Source organism: Bombus bifarius, unplaced genomic scaffold (assembly GCF_011952205.1).
Source record: "Bombus bifarius isolate JDL3187 unplaced genomic scaffold, Bbif_JDL3187 scf7180000008046, whole genome shotgun sequence".
Taxonomy (NCBI): Eukaryota; Metazoa; Arthropoda; class Insecta; order Hymenoptera; family Apidae; genus Bombus; species Bombus bifarius.
The window spans coordinates 567,482-585,307 of record NW_022884412.1 but is presented as its reverse complement, the minus strand read 5'-3'; the positions used below and the strand labels follow the sequence as shown (position 1 = coordinate 585,307).

The 17,826-nt window shown below is 27.6% G+C and overlaps 4 protein-coding genes across 8 annotated transcripts; 2 read left to right on the top strand and 2 right to left on the bottom strand.

Annotated features, from left to right (window-relative positions):
- Positions 1 to 69: 69 nt before the first annotated feature.
- LOC117207848 (pre-mRNA-splicing factor CWC25 homolog) lies at positions 70 to 2,469 on the top strand. Its single transcript, XM_033448485.1, has 4 exons — positions 70 to 276; positions 375 to 714; positions 1,112 to 1,272; positions 1,356 to 2,469. The coding sequence occupies exons 1-4, from the start codon at positions 259 to 261 to the stop codon at positions 2,310 to 2,312; spliced, it is 1,476 nt and encodes a 491-aa protein (XP_033304376.1). The 5' UTR covers positions 70 to 258; the 3' UTR covers positions 2,313 to 2,469.
- LOC117207846 (probable phosphorylase b kinase regulatory subunit beta) lies at positions 2,410 to 8,391 on the bottom strand. Of its 2 annotated transcripts, XM_033448480.1 has the most exons (20): positions 7,949 to 7,980; positions 7,718 to 7,836; positions 7,496 to 7,631; positions 7,224 to 7,431; positions 6,790 to 7,146; positions 6,526 to 6,723; positions 6,249 to 6,387; positions 5,899 to 6,179; positions 5,800 to 5,814; positions 4,994 to 5,224; positions 4,746 to 4,933; positions 4,551 to 4,666; positions 4,337 to 4,479; positions 4,144 to 4,276; positions 3,928 to 4,070; positions 3,654 to 3,856; positions 3,436 to 3,573; positions 3,119 to 3,359; positions 2,901 to 3,008; positions 2,410 to 2,818 (listed from the first exon to the last, which is right to left on the bottom strand). In XM_033448480.1, the coding sequence occupies exons 1-20, from the start codon at positions 7,978 to 7,980 to the stop codon at positions 2,642 to 2,644; spliced, it is 3,306 nt and encodes a 1,101-aa protein (XP_033304371.1). In that variant the 3' UTR covers positions 2,410 to 2,641. The 2 variants fall into 2 exon arrangements, with proteins under 2 accessions (XP_033304371.1, XP_033304372.1); XM_033448481.1 differs by lacking the exon at positions 5,800 to 5,814 and having other exon boundaries at positions 7,949 to 8,391.
- Positions 8,392 to 9,225: 834 nt separating this feature from the next.
- LOC117207827 (arf-GAP domain and FG repeat-containing protein 1) lies at positions 9,226 to 12,151 on the top strand. 2 transcript variants are annotated; one of them, XM_033448445.1, is made up of 6 exons: positions 9,239 to 9,568; positions 10,518 to 11,053; positions 11,144 to 11,338; positions 11,419 to 11,595; positions 11,672 to 11,790; positions 11,876 to 12,151. In XM_033448445.1, exons 1-6 carry the CDS (start codon positions 9,402 to 9,404, stop codon positions 11,927 to 11,929), a joined length of 1,248 nt encoding a protein of 415 aa, XP_033304336.1. In that variant the 5' UTR covers positions 9,239 to 9,401; the 3' UTR covers positions 11,930 to 12,151. The 2 variants fall into 2 exon arrangements, with proteins under 2 accessions (XP_033304337.1, XP_033304336.1); XM_033448446.1 differs by lacking the exon at positions 11,419 to 11,595 and having other exon boundaries at positions 9,226 to 9,568.
- A 309-nt stretch (positions 12,152 to 12,460) lies between these two features.
- On the bottom strand, positions 12,461 to 17,763 carry LOC117207828 (cytoplasmic protein NCK1). Of its 3 annotated transcripts, none has more exons than XM_033448447.1 (4): positions 17,343 to 17,763; positions 15,181 to 15,413; positions 13,444 to 14,381; positions 12,461 to 13,262 (listed from the first exon to the last, which is right to left on the bottom strand). In XM_033448447.1, the coding sequence occupies exons 2-4, from the start codon at positions 15,197 to 15,199 to the stop codon at positions 13,041 to 13,043; spliced, it is 1,179 nt and encodes a 392-aa protein (XP_033304338.1). In that variant the 5' UTR covers positions 15,200 to 15,413; positions 17,343 to 17,763; the 3' UTR covers positions 12,461 to 13,040. The 3 variants fall into 3 exon arrangements, with proteins under 3 accessions (XP_033304338.1, XP_033304339.1, XP_033304340.1); XM_033448448.1 differs by lacking the exon at positions 17,343 to 17,763 and adding an exon at positions 17,057 to 17,279; XM_033448449.1 differs by lacking the exon at positions 15,181 to 15,413 and having other exon boundaries at positions 17,343 to 17,726.
- Between the last annotated feature and the right edge of the window lie 63 nt (positions 17,764 to 17,826).

Here is a 17,826-nt window from a genome sequence, read left to right as displayed (position 1 = left end):
TCACAACTCATGGCTTCAGTAATGCCATCTTTGTAGCCATAAAATTTCAATTGTTCGCTAGAGATGTTTTAAGATCATACGTAAATATTTAATATTTACTCGTTTTATATTGTTGTATAATGTACAGCAATACTAATATTGTTTATCAATGTTGGTAAAAAAAGCAATAATATATTTGGAATATATATAATATAATTTGAATAATATAAAAGTATATCTCTTTCACACATACATCTCGTGTCTTATTATCTGCTAAAAATGGGTGGTGGAGATTTGGTAAGTTGAAATTAAATTTTAAGTTGGAGAAGCACGTATTATATTAAATAAATAGAAACATATTGTATCTAACAAAACTGCAAATTTTGTTAATATAGAATTTGAAGAAGTCATGGCATCCATCTACTATGAAAAATATAGAAAAAGTTTGGAAAGCAGAGCAACAACAAAGTCGAGAAAAAAAGAAAATAGCTGAATTAAAGAAAGAAATAGAAATGGAGAAAGATCGAGAGGATATGAAAAAATACGCAATGGAGCAAGGAGTAATAGAAAAGAAAGATGACAAAAAGCTGGATTGGATGTATAAAGGACCAAATCAATTAGTCAATAGAGAAGAATATTTACTTGGACGGCCAATTGATAAATCATTTGAACAAATGGTTCAAACAGAAAAGGATAATGAATTAAACCAAGCACCAAGAAATCATGTTGAACACGGTATTTTATATTTTAAATGTTTTTAATCCTTTAACCTATAACATTGAGTTAGACTCGTGGTACATCCTTCGGGCCAAACACAAGAAACATGAGTTTCTTGGTCGTATTCGCAAGTGCAGATATATTTTCTTATAAAATATTAGAAAGATATCCTTAAAAATCTTGTTCAATGATCAATTGGTAGTAATTATTTATCAAACATTTTGCAACATAAAATTAGTTGTACCTTGCACAACTTCGAGCGCTTAGCTAGACCATGAAATGGCTCGACATCTGACTGACCCTGCCAATGATTATGGCACGCGCCGTTGGAACTTAGATCGTAGGGCTAGGGGTTAATTTGTATAAGAATAGCGCAGTGTTAGAAGTTTTATACATAACTTATCTGCAATTTCAGAATGTATTCCCCCGTCATTACGTTTCTTTTCTGGTAATGAACAAGTGGACTTAGCAAGAAAAATGCAAGAAGACCCCTTATATGCTATAAAGAAGAAGGAGATGGAAACAAGAAATCAACTGCTAAAAAATCCAGTTAAATTAAAGCAATTACGACAATTGGTATGTAAATGATAATATTGGCTTATTATAATATTTTATTAGAATATTTTATTATTTATTTATTAATATCAACTACTATTTAGTTGGAACAGCAGTCAAAGAAAAGTAAAAGTGAAAAGAAAAAGAAGAAGAACAAACAAGATATTGATAGTGATGATGAAGCACAACTTGACCTATTACTGACTACTAAATATAAACAATTAAAGGATAAAATTAGTAATAAAGATTTAATAAAGTCAATGAAAAAGATGAAACATAAACAAAAGAAAAAGTCTAGAAAAGAAAATGAAACTTCCGATAGTGAATCAGAAAGTAGTAACGAAGGAAGTGAAAGTGATGAACATATAAAAAAGCACAGGAAAAAGAGAAGTAAAAGTAAAGAAAAAAATACTGAAGTTATAAAACATAGTAAAGAAAAATATCTAATACCTGATAAAGAAGAAGAAAGAAAGCATAAGTCATATGAAAAACTTGTTAAAGCATGCAGTTCAAACAATGATAATAATGATAGCTCAATTAAAAAAAGAAGAGATAGGTCATTCAATAGAGAGATAAGAAAACACAGAGAGAAAGATTTTCGTTCAAGCAGTCCTCAAAATAGGAGAAGCAGTATTCATAAAAATACATACAATACCGAGAATAAGTATAAAGATCTTTCAAAGAGATCACATAAAAAAGAAACAACATATTCTAAATTATCTTCTGATACAAATAGAAAGTATTACAAAAAAGATAAGAATCGAGATAAATGGAATTTTAAAAAGAAACAGGATCTCACAGAAGAAGAAAAAGAACGACGTAGACAAGAAATGATAGCAAATGCAACATGGAGAGATGAAGAACGAGAACGTAATGTTAAAAAGTATCGCATAGAAGAAAAGAAAGAAATAGATAGTAGAAAAGTGTATAATCAAGATTTTGTTACAAAACAGTTAGCAGCTGCTGCAGAAATAAGTACTGTTGCTTCTAGAATTAAAGCCAATATAAATAATATACAACGATCTGGAAGAGCAATGGATACAAATTTTGCTAAAAGGTGAATTCAAATAATACAATTAAGTTTGTACAGTTTTATAAATTTCATTGAATTATTTATAAAAATTACTATAATCTAAATGTGATATATTAAAAAATGTATACTGTGTAACATATAATTATGTATTTTATTGATATATGAATACAGATTTTTCGACAGAATTACTATCTTTTATAATTTTCAGGATTTTATTTATATAAAGCAAATTCTCTTGCTAAGGGAATATATATACACACATTAAGAAAATACCATATTTTTATATAAATATACTTCTGATTATATATAATGTATTTACAAACAATATTCGATTGCACTGAAGAATTACTTTTTCCATTATGTAATTTTACAAGTTTCTCTAGTTTCAATTGCGTCGTTGATGTCATTAATAGTTGCGAAACATCCTCCAGTAAGCATATTATTTACTACAGCTCTAGCAAGATATCCTGTAGTTATTGAATAGTGAGCAGAGAAAAACAACGATTGATCAACAGTTTTTTCCACGTTATTATCCTAAACAAATTTATGTTTAATATTGAATTTACATATATAATTGTAACTAATATATGTAAAATTACAGTCAGAATGTATGTACCTTACAATACATGAGGAAACTATCTTCGACGAGTTTGTTAAGATTTAATTGTTTCTGAAAACTTAATTCTGGATTTCGAAGTAAAATTGTTGACACTATAGTGAGTAACTGTAAAAATAGGAGCTGTATATTTATACATATTGCATATTTTTTCGTGAATATAATAATGCTCTTGCATAAATCGAAAAATAAATCAAGTATAAGTAAAAAAAGAATACCTCTACAATAATTTGGCGATATTCTGGCAATTGTATATGGTGAAGTAAAGATTCCACGGACAAAGCAAACGTGAGTTCGGAACGAGTCATATTAGACAGCGTAGGTTGTTGAGGCAATTCTCGTCCATTAACACAAATACCATCCGGACAACGCATTAATACTTCCCAAACATGATTATAAAAATGTGCAGGTACTCTACATAAACAACCTTCGATTTTTCTACGTCCTAAAACTGTAATCCTAATACAACATAAAATTAATTTATGTATAATAGATAAATGTGTACTGTATGAGAAATAAATTAAATTATTTATACTTTTCATTGTTGGCCCAATCTTTAACCGTCAATACTTTTATAAGGAATTGACGAATCTCAAATGGACTATAGTTCTCAATTGGTTTAGGATTTTTAACAAACATTTGTAGGTAAAGTTTTATTGCTTCTAAGACCCATCTATAAATAAGAAGAATATTTAATAATACTTATTCTAAATATTCTAGATATTAATGTTAAAGATGACACATAAAACACACCCAATACGAATTTTCAGTATTCCTTTAAACATTTCTGGATTTGTTCCAATAAGTCGACCGCAGTACAATAATACTTCTTGTTGAAGTACTGCTTGAACTACATTATGTGGTTGAATTGTTGAATACATAACTGACTGGATTTCTACAGGTGTCATTGGTTTATCAAATACAGTTTCTTCTTGTCCAATTACTCCAACTGTTATCTGATATTAATGATGAATAAAAAATTCTTTATTTACACACTATAAATATCCAAACAATTTAACAAAGGTACCTGTTTTCCTTTAACAAGAACTCCTGTTATAAAAGGACTTATACTATCAACGGTATGATTCAATAAACTGCTACAGTAACGAACAACCATCCAATATCTAAGACACCCTGCCTGTTGATACAATGATCTTAATTGATCTCCAACTAAAATAAAATATTAATCAAAGTAAATATCACTATATACCTATAATCTTTAAATAACAATTTATATTAGTACCTGTCATTCCATTAATTTCATAGTTAATTCCTTCTCGTTTCAATAAAATACCATAAAGTTGACACAAAGTATATAAGCTTTTATTGTTACGAATTTCATTTAAGATATTATATAGTGGTTCATTCATATAATACTAAAACACGAAGCAATTAGAATAAATAAAAAAATATAGTTATTATTTATAGATACTTACAGAATAATCTTTTATATTTTCAGAATAAGTTAAAGCTTTAGGTACATCAGTTAAACTTTGATATCCAATATAATCATGTTTTAATTGCTTAAATTGGGTAAGTTCAAGATCTGTCTCTACAGTATTTATAAAGTCCAAATGTTCTACACAACATTAGATTTGCATTAATATTTACTAAATGATAGAGAATAAAATGTATAAATATTAATTATACCAATGCATGAAGATGAAATGAGATTCTGTAACCGACCAATTCGAACTTTTGTTTTGTTACAATACCCTTTTTTTAACATAGCAAAAAGATCAAGCATTTCCTTAAATTGTGGATCCCTAACAAAGAAATTTTTTATTTATGAGTGTGATATAAAAACTACAATTTCAACATATTAATTTAAAAATTAACAAGTACCTCATATGTTCTTCTCGTATCAAAAGACATATAGTAGGTCGACCTGAAAGTCGCCAATATTTGCCCACAAACTGAAGTTCAGTTTTTATGTCATCGATTAATAGAGCCATATCTCTATACAAGTAAAAATCTGACACCTCAAATATTAGAGGATAACAAAGTACTGTCATACCACATACTCTATAAACCTATAAAAAAAGTGATATTGAATTTTCTAAATCAATTTTTATTTTATACATTGAACATACCTTACTTGTACCCAAAGACCCAATTGGTCTTGCTGGTCGGCCTTGCAGATTTAGTTTATTATTCACTCCCAATTTTTCATAAACTTTTACTAATTGTGTAGATGATAATATTTGTACTGGTTCCACTTCGTGTGGCGTTTGTGTTTGTATACCGTATGTTGCCATCATAGCTTGTAATCGCATAGATTCAGCAATAAGAACGATTTGTACTACAAGATCAGTATGAGTTCCCTAACATAGAGAAATTTTGTAATAAGTCAATCATGCATTATTATAATATGACAAGAACGCTAAAATTATTAATATAATACATTTTTTCATTCCCTAATACATTCAAAATTAAAAAAGGAGTTCAATTAAATGAAAAGAAAACTAGAAGTTTTTAGAAAAATTTGTAAATTAGACAATGTAATGATGTAATAATGCATAAACTATGTATTGTACAGTTAAGAAATAATAATGAGAAAAAGAAGATGACAGAAACAAGCATCTTAAAAAACGACTAAGATAAATCATGCCTTAATCCAAGCTTCATGCATTATAATTAAAAAATATTTACATTAATAAAGTGTGTGTATATATATATATAATAGAGGACTAATATAATAATCAGTTACTAATCTGAGCAAATAATAGACATTCAATATTACAATATGCTACATGATTCAAGCATGTATTATCATTTGTTTAATTTGAAAGCTCAAATACATATATTATTTAAATAACATTATAAAGCTACTATCAATCTGCAAATATTAAAACAAAATACTACAAAATACAGTATACTATTTGTATCATTTACTTACAATACTCGGTTTTGCCTGCATGAAACAAACATGTACAAAATAATTTATTATAACTAATTAATTTAGTAAATGTACTAATTAAATTGTACTCTGACTTACTTGAAAAGCTGAATATCTTCCAGCTTTTCGTGGTCTGTTGTATGAAGGAAGATAACGTCTAATTGGATCTAATTCATTAATATGTAATAAACCAGCAGTGAGTAGTTGAGCAATTATAAACATAGCTTGATTCCACAAATACATGGGTCCAGGTTCTGTATCTGTAGAACTTTTCTGTCCTCTTCCTTCAGCACTTGGTACTCGATATGTACTACCAGGATCATTTCTTTCTAGTTCTAACCTATCCTCAGGTACATAGTAATACATAGGTATTACAGGATCTATTTAATTAAACAGAATATAATAACATTTTATATCATTATAGCCAAATCTATTTTCTATCTACATACCTCCATTAATATCTTTGTACATTCGTTCTTTTAATAATTTTTGATATTCTTCCACTTGTTCTGGCAAAGTCTTAAAAACGCCGTCAATGATCATAAATATGTAAAATAATGGCCATTCACATTCTATATTATCAAATTCCTATAACAAAAAAATATCTTTTTAATACCATCCTAAAATTATTAAAAGAAGTTAATGTAATTATGTAGACAGAAATTATAAATCCATTTAAGCACATTCTGAAAATAATATATACTAACAATCAAATACATCAGAGACCTTGATTTCACCAGATTTGTAATATCGTCGATCTTTGCTTTCTATAACGGTTTTGTATCCATCTCTGCCAAACCTCTTAAATCCGTAATTGCCTTTTAATCTTCGAATTATATTTGCCTTTGTTTCATTATACAACACTTCTTCGTGAGTGGCAAATGCAGGAAAAGATATTGTTGGTAGTAAAGCTGTGTCTACACTCTAAATAGTACAATGTATTAAAATTTAAATTATAATACATTTTTACATAATATGTATATTTTTTACCTTAGAACTTGACTCTCTTGGAAGCATTGTTTCAAAAATACTACGATTTCGATTATGTGCATCAATATCAACATATATAACTGACCAAGAAGCTCCTTTTTCTCCAAATAAATTGCATCCATTAATAGCTTCAAGAGCACTTTTGGCTATACCAATTGAACTTGCATGTATTTCAGGTGTACCATCATTATATCTACTACCACGTTCCCACATGCCATAATCTGGTGTACGATATGCTCTTTCCACATAATATACAAGATTTTGTATAAATGCTACTTCATCTTGAGTATATATAATTTGCAATCCTGAAGAAATCATTTGTACTAAAAATATCAAATATAGTGAAACAATATCAATCTACAAAAAATAAAATAGGTATAATAATTATTTTAAATCACTCTATCTTATCATATTTCACTATGTACTATAATTACTTGCAAATGATTGTAATCGGCATCTTTAAAAATTTCATCACCAGTATCTAAATGAAATTTACAATGCAATGCAAAGCGATTACACTGATTACGTTTAAATAACTCTATTCTAGGTGATTGTTTCACCCAACATTCTAAAATCCCACGCATACATTTTACAGCTGATTGTCCAAGTTCATAAGATTTTCCACGATCATCATCTATACGTCTAAAAGACATAATATTATTTACCATAATATAATAATTACTAGACAAACTTAATCCTTTATTACCTATATGCTTGGTACAAACTCCATACAGCGGCCGCACAGTAAATACTTTCTCTCACACTTCCAACTACTTTATCATTTGAAACTTGTGGGAAAAGACCTGTTATACAACTTTGATAACGTAACAATTGTCTTTTAACTAAAAATTATATATAATCTACTTACTTTATTGCTACATGAGATAAATATAATACAATGGAATAATATGAAAATAAATATTCTTACCAATTCCATAATAGATATCAAGTTGTCTGACTGTATCTTCATAATTTGATATCTTGAGAAACATGTCAATATCTAAATCAATAATACTACCTTGTCGTACATTTCTGATCTGAGAAGCTCTATACAGTTAAAAACTGATTATAATATTTACTTAAGATTAATTATAGTTGAACAAATTAATTATATTCAAGAGATATTAATTATAGTTGAACAAATTAATTATATACAAACCTTTTTGTGGAGATTGTTACAAAAGATGTCATCTTATTCAGATTAATCAATTCAATGGGTTTTCAACTTGATTTTATTCTTTAATGACCATATGGCAACAATTATTTCTAGTTACTTCAATAACATGATTATGTATTATTAAAAAATTCTTTAGTAGAATATAAAACAATTAAGGTGACAATTGAAATAATAAACAACTCTCCTCTAATCCTCGTGTACGCATACGCGCATTAACCTTGACTGTGTTCTTTTGAATAGTTAATTTTACTTACACTACAATCAAATCTTCTATGTAATTGGCACGTAGAAGTTATTTACTATCTCTGACTTAAAATAGAAACCAAGAAGTAGCTATAAGTAGGTTTATTCCTAATTCATTTTAAGGTTATCTGAGATGGAAAATTTTTGAATTATGTAATTGTATTTCCAAGTATTTAATAACATATTTCCAATTTTCTAATTGAAATTTATTAAAATAAAATATTTTAAAGGAGTTTTAATTAAGATTTTAATTGTAATTAAATTCTCTCAATAATTATATTGTTCCTTATCTATTACTAAATTAGAGATGGAAGTGTCTTTCTGCGCAAATATTTGGGGTCATATTTATACGTTTTATTTCTGGACGAACATGATGTAAATATTTTAAAAATATGTAATATTATATGAAAATATTTGTATGCTATGAAAGATATATAATAATACAATACATTAAACTATATACATTTCCTTTTATTCCGTTTTTATAATATGGTTAATAATTGTAATGTATATAGTAATAATACTGATAGCGATAGTGATCTATCTTCTATATAATATTTATAGTATATATTTAGTATCTTCATATATATACCTATTATACTAGTATAGCGATACTATCACTATATGATATAATTTGTGATATATGAATTTTATTTTGAAATTTGTAAGAGAAATAAAAACACCTATAAAAGAATTAAATTAAAAAATTATTGTAAAATATTTTACTTGAAAACGAAAAATACAGTAGAAACTTGCATAAAAAGCATAAACGTAATGCTAGTTTAACTATAGCTTTATACACTATATAATTCGACAAACGTCATAATTAGACTTTGAATGTTTATATGAAGGTGTACTTATATAGAAAATTAATTACAAAACAAAAGCATCTATAACAAAAACAAATGCAAAATTATTAATAAAATATTCTATTTGAAAAAGAAAAATGCGCGAGAGAAACTTACATGAAAATAAGGACTGCTAACGAGTGAAAATCAACCATAAAAAAAATCATTGCAAATATATTATTATTATTCCGCGTTTCATGTTTCTGAAACATTTTTAGAATGCGTTACGGAACACGCACGACTGTCGTGACAGAAAATTGAGTCAGTTCCGCAAGCAGAGCGCGAGAGTTGTGTCTTGTGTATCTCCCGTGTTCCGTTTATAGTTATAAAGTGCATTCTCGTATATGATGGCGTCCGCGAAAAGAAAGCAAGACGAGAAAAATTTGAAAATATTACGCGAGCTGGTCTCACAACCTGGTAATAAAGAATGTTTCGATTGCCATCAGCGAGGCCCAACTTACGTCAACATGACAATCGGTTCATTTGTCTGTACCTCTTGTTCTGGTATGCTGTAAGTACTCGTTACTTGTAAGAAGCCAATAAAGTGTACCAAGTTCTTCTTCCTTATAAAAAAATGACGTAACTGTTGTTTTACTTCATTATTTTATCATATTATGAATAGAACTGACCAAAATGTACTTTACAAATGCTTTACATAATATTTAACGATCAAATAATTATAATTATCACTGGATAAATGTCAACATTTCGAATATATTAGGTAGGTTCAGTTTCGCATTTAATGAAAAATAAAATATATTCTTATTTGTAAATGCATTAGTAATAGGTTTTGTTGAAACACGTGTGATGAATGTATTTTACTATGATGAATAGGAGATTGTGGATCTTTGTTAAATGCTCGCATTTGCGGTCAGGAAGTTAATATATACTATCGGTATCAGTGTTTTCTTTGTGCGTAGTAGTTGTTATCAATGGTCAAAATGTGTTCTATTCATAAATAATATAGAATATCATTAGCTATTTTATAGAGTCCATAATATATATTATATTAATTAGTCTGACTGGCAATGGAAAGAATAGATAAATTATTAAATATTATAAATAATGTTTAATATACACAATAAATATTTTTTATTATAATAATATTCAGTATGAATATATTATTTATAAATTACATTGTTACAAGTTTCAGTGAAATTTTAGTGTTTTTATTCTATGCCAATTTAGATTATTTTTACCCATTATTAAATGCATAAGAATATCATACATTTTCTATACATAGAACAATAGAATTGGATAGAATCATAACATGATTTTATAAAAGAGGAATAGAAGATTTAGTTAGTAGAAAGTAATTGTTAATACAAAAGAAATATAATATTTAAAGGATGACCTAATTATGTTATTTTAATGTTACAAATTATAATAATTTGATCAATTAGTATATATAAAATGTAATAGGAAGAAATTTATATTACTAATTTTTTTTTAAATTACAGGAGGGGCTTGACACCACCACATAGAGTAAAATCTATTTCTATGGCAACATTTACTCAAGAGGAAATAGATTTTATAAAGGAACGTGGTAATGAATATTGTAGAAGAATATGGTTAGGCTTGATGAACCAAAATTCATCACAGACTTTAGATACAAAAGATGAACAAAAGATGAAAGATCTAATGAGTGCAAAATATGAGCTTAAAAGATATTATTTGGATCCGTCCATGGCAAATCAGAACTCAAATCAAAAATCACAGTCATCTAATCAAACTAACATTCCAAGGGTTCCACATTCTGGAACATCTACTACAACATTATCTTCTACAACATCTACATCAGCTTCGAAAACAAACAATGTTGAATCAGTTAATTTTAATAACTTTTCAACAGATTTTGTAGCTGATTTCAGCAAAGTTCCTGATCCATTTATTACTACTACAACACCTGCAAATAAACTCAGTCAACCTATTGTACCTCAGTCATTCTTTGCCAATTTTGACAACAATCCTGTTTTTGATAGCCAAAAAGATACAAGTAAATTGAATCAATATTTTACATTTCTGTTTTTACAAATTAATACAATATCATTATTATATTAATAATTGATCTTTTGTGTGTGTCTAGATATTGAATCCTTAAGTCCATTTAGTCAGACTACAGGAAATATGACTAATTCAATGAATGCAAATGGTGCACATGTACCTCCATCAGAAGATCGTTATGCGGCACTGAAAGACTTAGATTCTCTAATGAAACAAATACAATTGAAAGATGATACTACAACAACATTAAATACATCCACATGGAATACTAATAATGGTATATGCATTTATATATATCATTAAATCTTTAATTTTTAAAATTAATTTTACAAAATTATTTTATTATTCTTATCATAGCTTCGAATTCACTCTGGAGTGTAGGAAATCAAACTACAAATGTAATTTCAAATCCATTTGCAACTGGTGATTTATGGCGACCATCTAATGTAGTTAATAATAATACACAATCAATTGATACCTCGCTATATAATCCTATTAATCCTTTTAAACCAGTACAATTTCCTATGAATAATGGTAAGTTCTTATTTAAAGAATGTAACATTCAATATATTTAACATGTGAAATAAATTAAAAAATATAAATATTTTAGATCCGCAGTGGGTAGGTATCGGACCATCTAGTAACAGAGATGTAATTCAGTTTAGTCAATTAATGACAAATAAAGTATGGCAACCAACTCTTCCAGCATATCATGCAAATCCATTCATGGTATGAATATAATATTTTCGTTTTAATTTTATAAATTATACTCATATATATATCTTTGTACATCTAAATATATAAGTCTTTTTAGGTTGGTTCTGGCGTGAGCAACATGACAAGAAATTCGAACAATCCTTTCTTATGATTATATAAGCATAAGTTTTTAATGGAATTACGAACAAATAATATAGACCTAAAATATGTTTAGTTTAGGGCAATTGTTTATATATGTGACCTTATTGGCAATTAGTGCCATTAACTTTTATCTACAGGAGCACCAATCTCTTATTCATATAACAAAAAAAAATAATACTTTTATTTATGAATATAATATACACGTTAAATAAAGATTAATATTTGTTACCAATCGTGTATTATGTCTAGTAAAGTCATCCCTTGATACAATTCAATTTAATTTCATTTCACTGTGTCTTGTTATAAATTATGTTTGTATATATAAAATTTGTACATATATAAAAATCCGTTTAATTTTAATATAATAAAACATGTACATATTTTAAATATTAGGAACAAAATTTTTAAATATTTCTAAATTAAATCATGTTTATCGGTGAAAATATATCTACTATGTAAATACAGCAGAGAAAATTTAATTTTTAAAAATATGCCGTATTAATTATACGCATAATAAATAAAGGATTGAAAAACAACTACATTTTACCTGATGCACACTTAAATATAGTTTATTTACTTAAAAATTTCTAATAAATACAAAATCACAAATGAACACTTAGTCTTTGTCATAATTCAATACCAATAGATTCAGAGTAGAGATCCACTTAACCGGTCATAATTGCATGATAATTAACCGTTATTTGATCATTATATTTGCAGTCTACATTACGTGTAGTTGTAAATATATTATTAATTGTAATAACATGATCGGTCGTGTTTTACAATTACATATGGATATAAAGAGAAGCCTTGTGTCAACTAGTCAATTGTCATATAGCTGCCGTACAAATGTTTCGTTTCTCTTAGCTTTGTTTGCTAAATAGTATGGAAGCTCCAATGAATGATAAGAACTGTTGGTGGTAATTACTTAGAGTAATAAATTATTTATCAGTGTAAATGGACAAACAATCAAGAAACACTAATATACGAGTTCACCAATTATATTAATTGTTATGTATAAACATACGAGATGTGTGATATTGATATTACTAGGCAGGCATTGCGTATCTTAAAGATACATTCGAAAGCGCATGGACCGCTCTTTCATGGCACGAATTTACCTAGCAACCATTACTACTGGGGTTGCCTTTTGGCAATGGGCGCACCAAATACAATTTCTCACCCTGCTTGTTAGTATAAATAGGCGCTCGTTGATAATGGTCTACTAATTGGTCTAGTGTATGAAATTTTCTTTGACCAATACAATATAACGCTCCTTCCACATGTACCCTAAAGTGTTTGTTACGTCCTGGAGCTTTTAAAGATACTGAATAATCTCCCACCTATATAAATGTTATAATATTTTTATTTAATGTTTATTGCATAATTTAAATTAAACATTTTATTATATTTGAAAGATTATCATAATGTATTGTTTGTTATTATCAGCATGATGATATTTCAAATAAACTAATTTAAATATATAAGAATCGTATTAATTAAATTATCTTTATTTGTACTTACATTAGTTTCACTATCTCTAATTAAAAAGTCACCATCATGACCATGTTGATTCAATAACGTGTCACATTGCGAACGTGAAATGCTACCATAGTACCAAGGTTTTCCAACAAGATGTGGTCTATCACCAGGATCTGGCCTTCTTTCAAGGGAGTCTCCTGTACTAATCTCACTACTTGTCATTCCTCTCTCACGATATGGTTGTGTCAAATATTCACTCAATTCTTGGAGATAATTACGTGGCACTAGACCTATTTGACCTTGACTGTTTCTTGCTTTATACCATTCAGGATCTGCTGGTGGACGGTCAAGGATTTCCAAACGATCACCTTTCTCAAAGGATAATTCTTGATCATTGTTGGAAGAAAATGAATAAAGTGCAACAACAATATCAAGAACATTTTCTGCCATTGCATACGTATGAAGTGTATCATCTGCATCTCCTTCTTCGTGAGTATAATTTGATGGAAACCATCCTGCTTGTGTACCACTTTGACCCCTCCACCAACCATCATTACTTTTTTCTAATATTAAGATTCTAGTGCCTTTGACGAGTGACAATTCATCTGCTTGTTGTGCTTGGTAATTGTACTTGACAACTGCTGTACCTATTGCTTCACTTGGATCAGCAGGTAAACGCCTAGCCATAATAGGAGATTCTACGGCTCTGGATGGTGAATTACTGGATGGTAGAGTTTTTGAGCCAGAGCCCTTTTTGACTTTCTTTTTAATACTGTCAAAAAGAGATGGCTTTTCCTTCTTGACATAGTTACTTGGCACATAGCCAGCTTGTCCTCTCGCACTTTGTACTCTCCACCAGTGTTTTGAATCATCGAGAAGCAAGTATCGTTCATTTTTCCGTAAATCTAACTCCTGAGCACCTTGTGCTCCATAGTCGTATTTGGCGACAACATAGCATACGTCGTCTTGACTTGTCTTGCCTGAAAATTGTCACAATAATGAATTTTTTAAATATTATATATTTTCAACTGAAATATAAAAATTTGATTATAATAATCCTAATTCAAATTTAAAGTTATTGTAAAAAAAGCTTTTAGAAAAATCAGATCACAGAATTAAAATTTGGATATTTATTTTAACACTTAAGTATAAAAATTAAATAAGACATAAATTGTTTATATATTAATATATAATTACTTAACATAACATAATTACTTAGATTCAGAAGATAAAATATCTAATATATACAGAATCTACTAAATTAACTAATCCTTAGATTACAAAATACATTAATAGTGCAGATAACTGTTATCTCTTAATAATCTCCAATTATAATATACTAAAATATTAATTTTAGATAAACTATTTAAAGCAATTTGTTACAAAATAATGTGAAATGTAAAATAAAGAATACATTTGTGTTTGGAATTTATTTATATTATGCCTTTTATATATTTTTACAATTCCTTTTTATAAATTACTTTAATTTATTTAAAATACTACACATATAAGATTTTAATATCTGTCAGCAAGTATAATTTGTTAGTTGTATTGAAACTGAAAAACATTATATAACATATTTCATACATATATTTATGTAAAATGTTATTTAATTTTTTTTGGTAATTCATTATTATCATATGTTTTCAAATATAATGAATATATGTTTAGAAATATAGTTTAAAGGTATATCAATTAATTCTTTTTTAATAAACTATAGTAATATAGACATTTAAACAAATTTACATACAAAGCAAAGCATACAAGAATAAAACGTACCATGCTTCATGGCTGCCATGTGCGAAAATGGATATATACGTCTGAGTGTGGCGTGAGTAGCTGCTACTCACACACTATTTGCATAAATGTTAAATCTGCTTGTTCTGTGTCGGCAGCGTGAGTGCAGCAGGCATTCATTCTTTAGCTTTTTGTTTAGTGTTGATATACCTGCTGATTTCTTTGCTCAGAGTCCATCGTTCTCAAGGGTAGGGCAAGCAAGTGCATTACCAACACTTTAGAAAAAAATGAAACAATCATTAACTTGACATCATATATATTGTAAAATACAATATTTAGATATACTATCAGAAAAATATTATACTACATTATTACTTAATTTTATTGTAAGTTTACTTAAAAATATATATATATAATTTACCAAAAAAGGAAAAAAGACATTTATTTATTAAGTAGCATACTGAGAGTTATTTTATATTAGTACTATTTCTGTAATTTTGTTAATATAACTAATAGCTGCTAAATTAAATGCTCTCGATATATATTTTATAATTAGTAAATTTTATGTAATATACAAACACATATATTTTTGAGTTTTTCAAAGATATTATGTAAAATTTTATATATAAATAATAAACTAAAGTATTTATAAAGAACAGATATAAAATACATGCAATTATTTTCTTTGAATAAAGTCTACTTTGCTTTTTATATAAAAGTTATCAAATTATTGACTTTAAAAGTAATAAAGACAACTATAAATTAATATAAAGCAATGAAAATTATTAATTATATATTATATATATTATTAATGCAATATTATTTATAAATGTCAATATATATATAATTATATAATTACAGAATAGGAGATACAGAATATAAAATAAAAATGATAAAGATCAGTTTAAAGTTAAAACTTTTCTTAAACGAAATATATTCAAGAAATGTTAAACTATACTAAACTTTGATGCTAAAAATGTATATAAATTATATATGTACTTTAAATACAATCATAAATTAAATATATTTTAATATTATTGATATATACTTTTAATAATAGAATTTATATACAAAATGAAATATATAATAAAATATCTTTTAGAAAATATTGATAAAGAGAACATTAAACATTCATGCTAACTACAATGTATTATAAAGTAGAATGTACCTAACAGAAACACGCAAAATATTGCATTATTATTAAAATCTTTTATGAAGAAAATATGATGCAAAAGATAATTAATAAATTTGGAAAAGAAAATCAAAATATCAAAAATAACTGCAAAACTTAAATTATTACAGATAAAGCTTATATGGAAAAATTAAAATATAAACAAATGTAATGTTATTTTAACCATAGCTTTCAACATCATAAAATTTGACAGTTGTTATAAGCAGATTGCAGATATTTATACAAATTTTCATGGAAAATTGACAATAAAGTGAGCTATGGATTTGTTTATCTCTAGGCAATATTAAGCATATATTATTCATTTTGCATATTCTATATATTTCATGTTTTGCATATTCCTTCTTGAAAAACATATGGTAGTGTGTACAAAATTTATTTTATCAACTATATTACAAATTTTATGATGTAGTGTTAATGTTGTGTCATGTGAAACAATGAATATATGTTAAATTATAAATCAGTTTCAATTACTAAAGATCTAATTAACTATGTACTGCGAATTATAATCATAGTGTATAGTTAACAACGATTCCATTATTATAGAATATTATTGCATATTTTACATGTTTTTTGCATACAGGTGATACATTTTATATTTCTATATTTTGTATATTTCATTTACATATTCTAACATATCTGAAATGCATAAACATCCGCACTCTAGTTATAACCGATAGATTCGATAAAACAGGCGAATGTGCCGCCCATTGTGAAATATTTACATACGCAGCAGAACGCGTATACACAAGAATTGTGACAATTATTTTCTGATCCCCTTCACGTAAACCTTGAACGAGAATGTGGTAACTTTCGAAGCACAGTATATAGAATATCGTTCATTGCCTTCTTGCCTACCATACTACAAAAGCAATGTAGAAGCGTGTTGAATGCAAAGGGGCAACAACTAGCACGAGTTTCAATTCAGCCGTTCTCTTTATTATTTATGAAATACTATAAAATAATTTATCGCTCTATTACTGAGAAAAGAAAACAAATAAATGCAATAGCTTACCGATTTTTAAACTTGACATATTCCTGCATACAAGCTTCGAATTTTACGTCGTTATACAGCTTGTTTTCCCCCACCCCGGCACGCAGCCATGAACGGGAGCGACTAGAGTGTATAGGGGATTGAATCTTTATGGGGAATCGGGTCGAGGGGGGGGGGGGGACTTGGAAATTAGGGAAAGATAGAACGAATCGTAGAGAACTCCATCCACCAAGAAGTTTTCGTCACCGTTACGCTGTCAATAAGCATCGAACACAAAAATATAATATCAACACTTTTACCCACAATATTAATCTTCGCAAGTAAAATGCATAAGCAAAATCTTTGTGTAGATATTACAATATTTTTTGTTTGTTATATTTAGATTCATTTACACGACCCCTCCCGCAAAAGAACAGACCCACCCTTAATCCAAAGACGTTGAATGACCATGCGCGCTACTGAGTACTGAGATTATCGTCTCTGTGAAATTGTCTCTAAAACGATA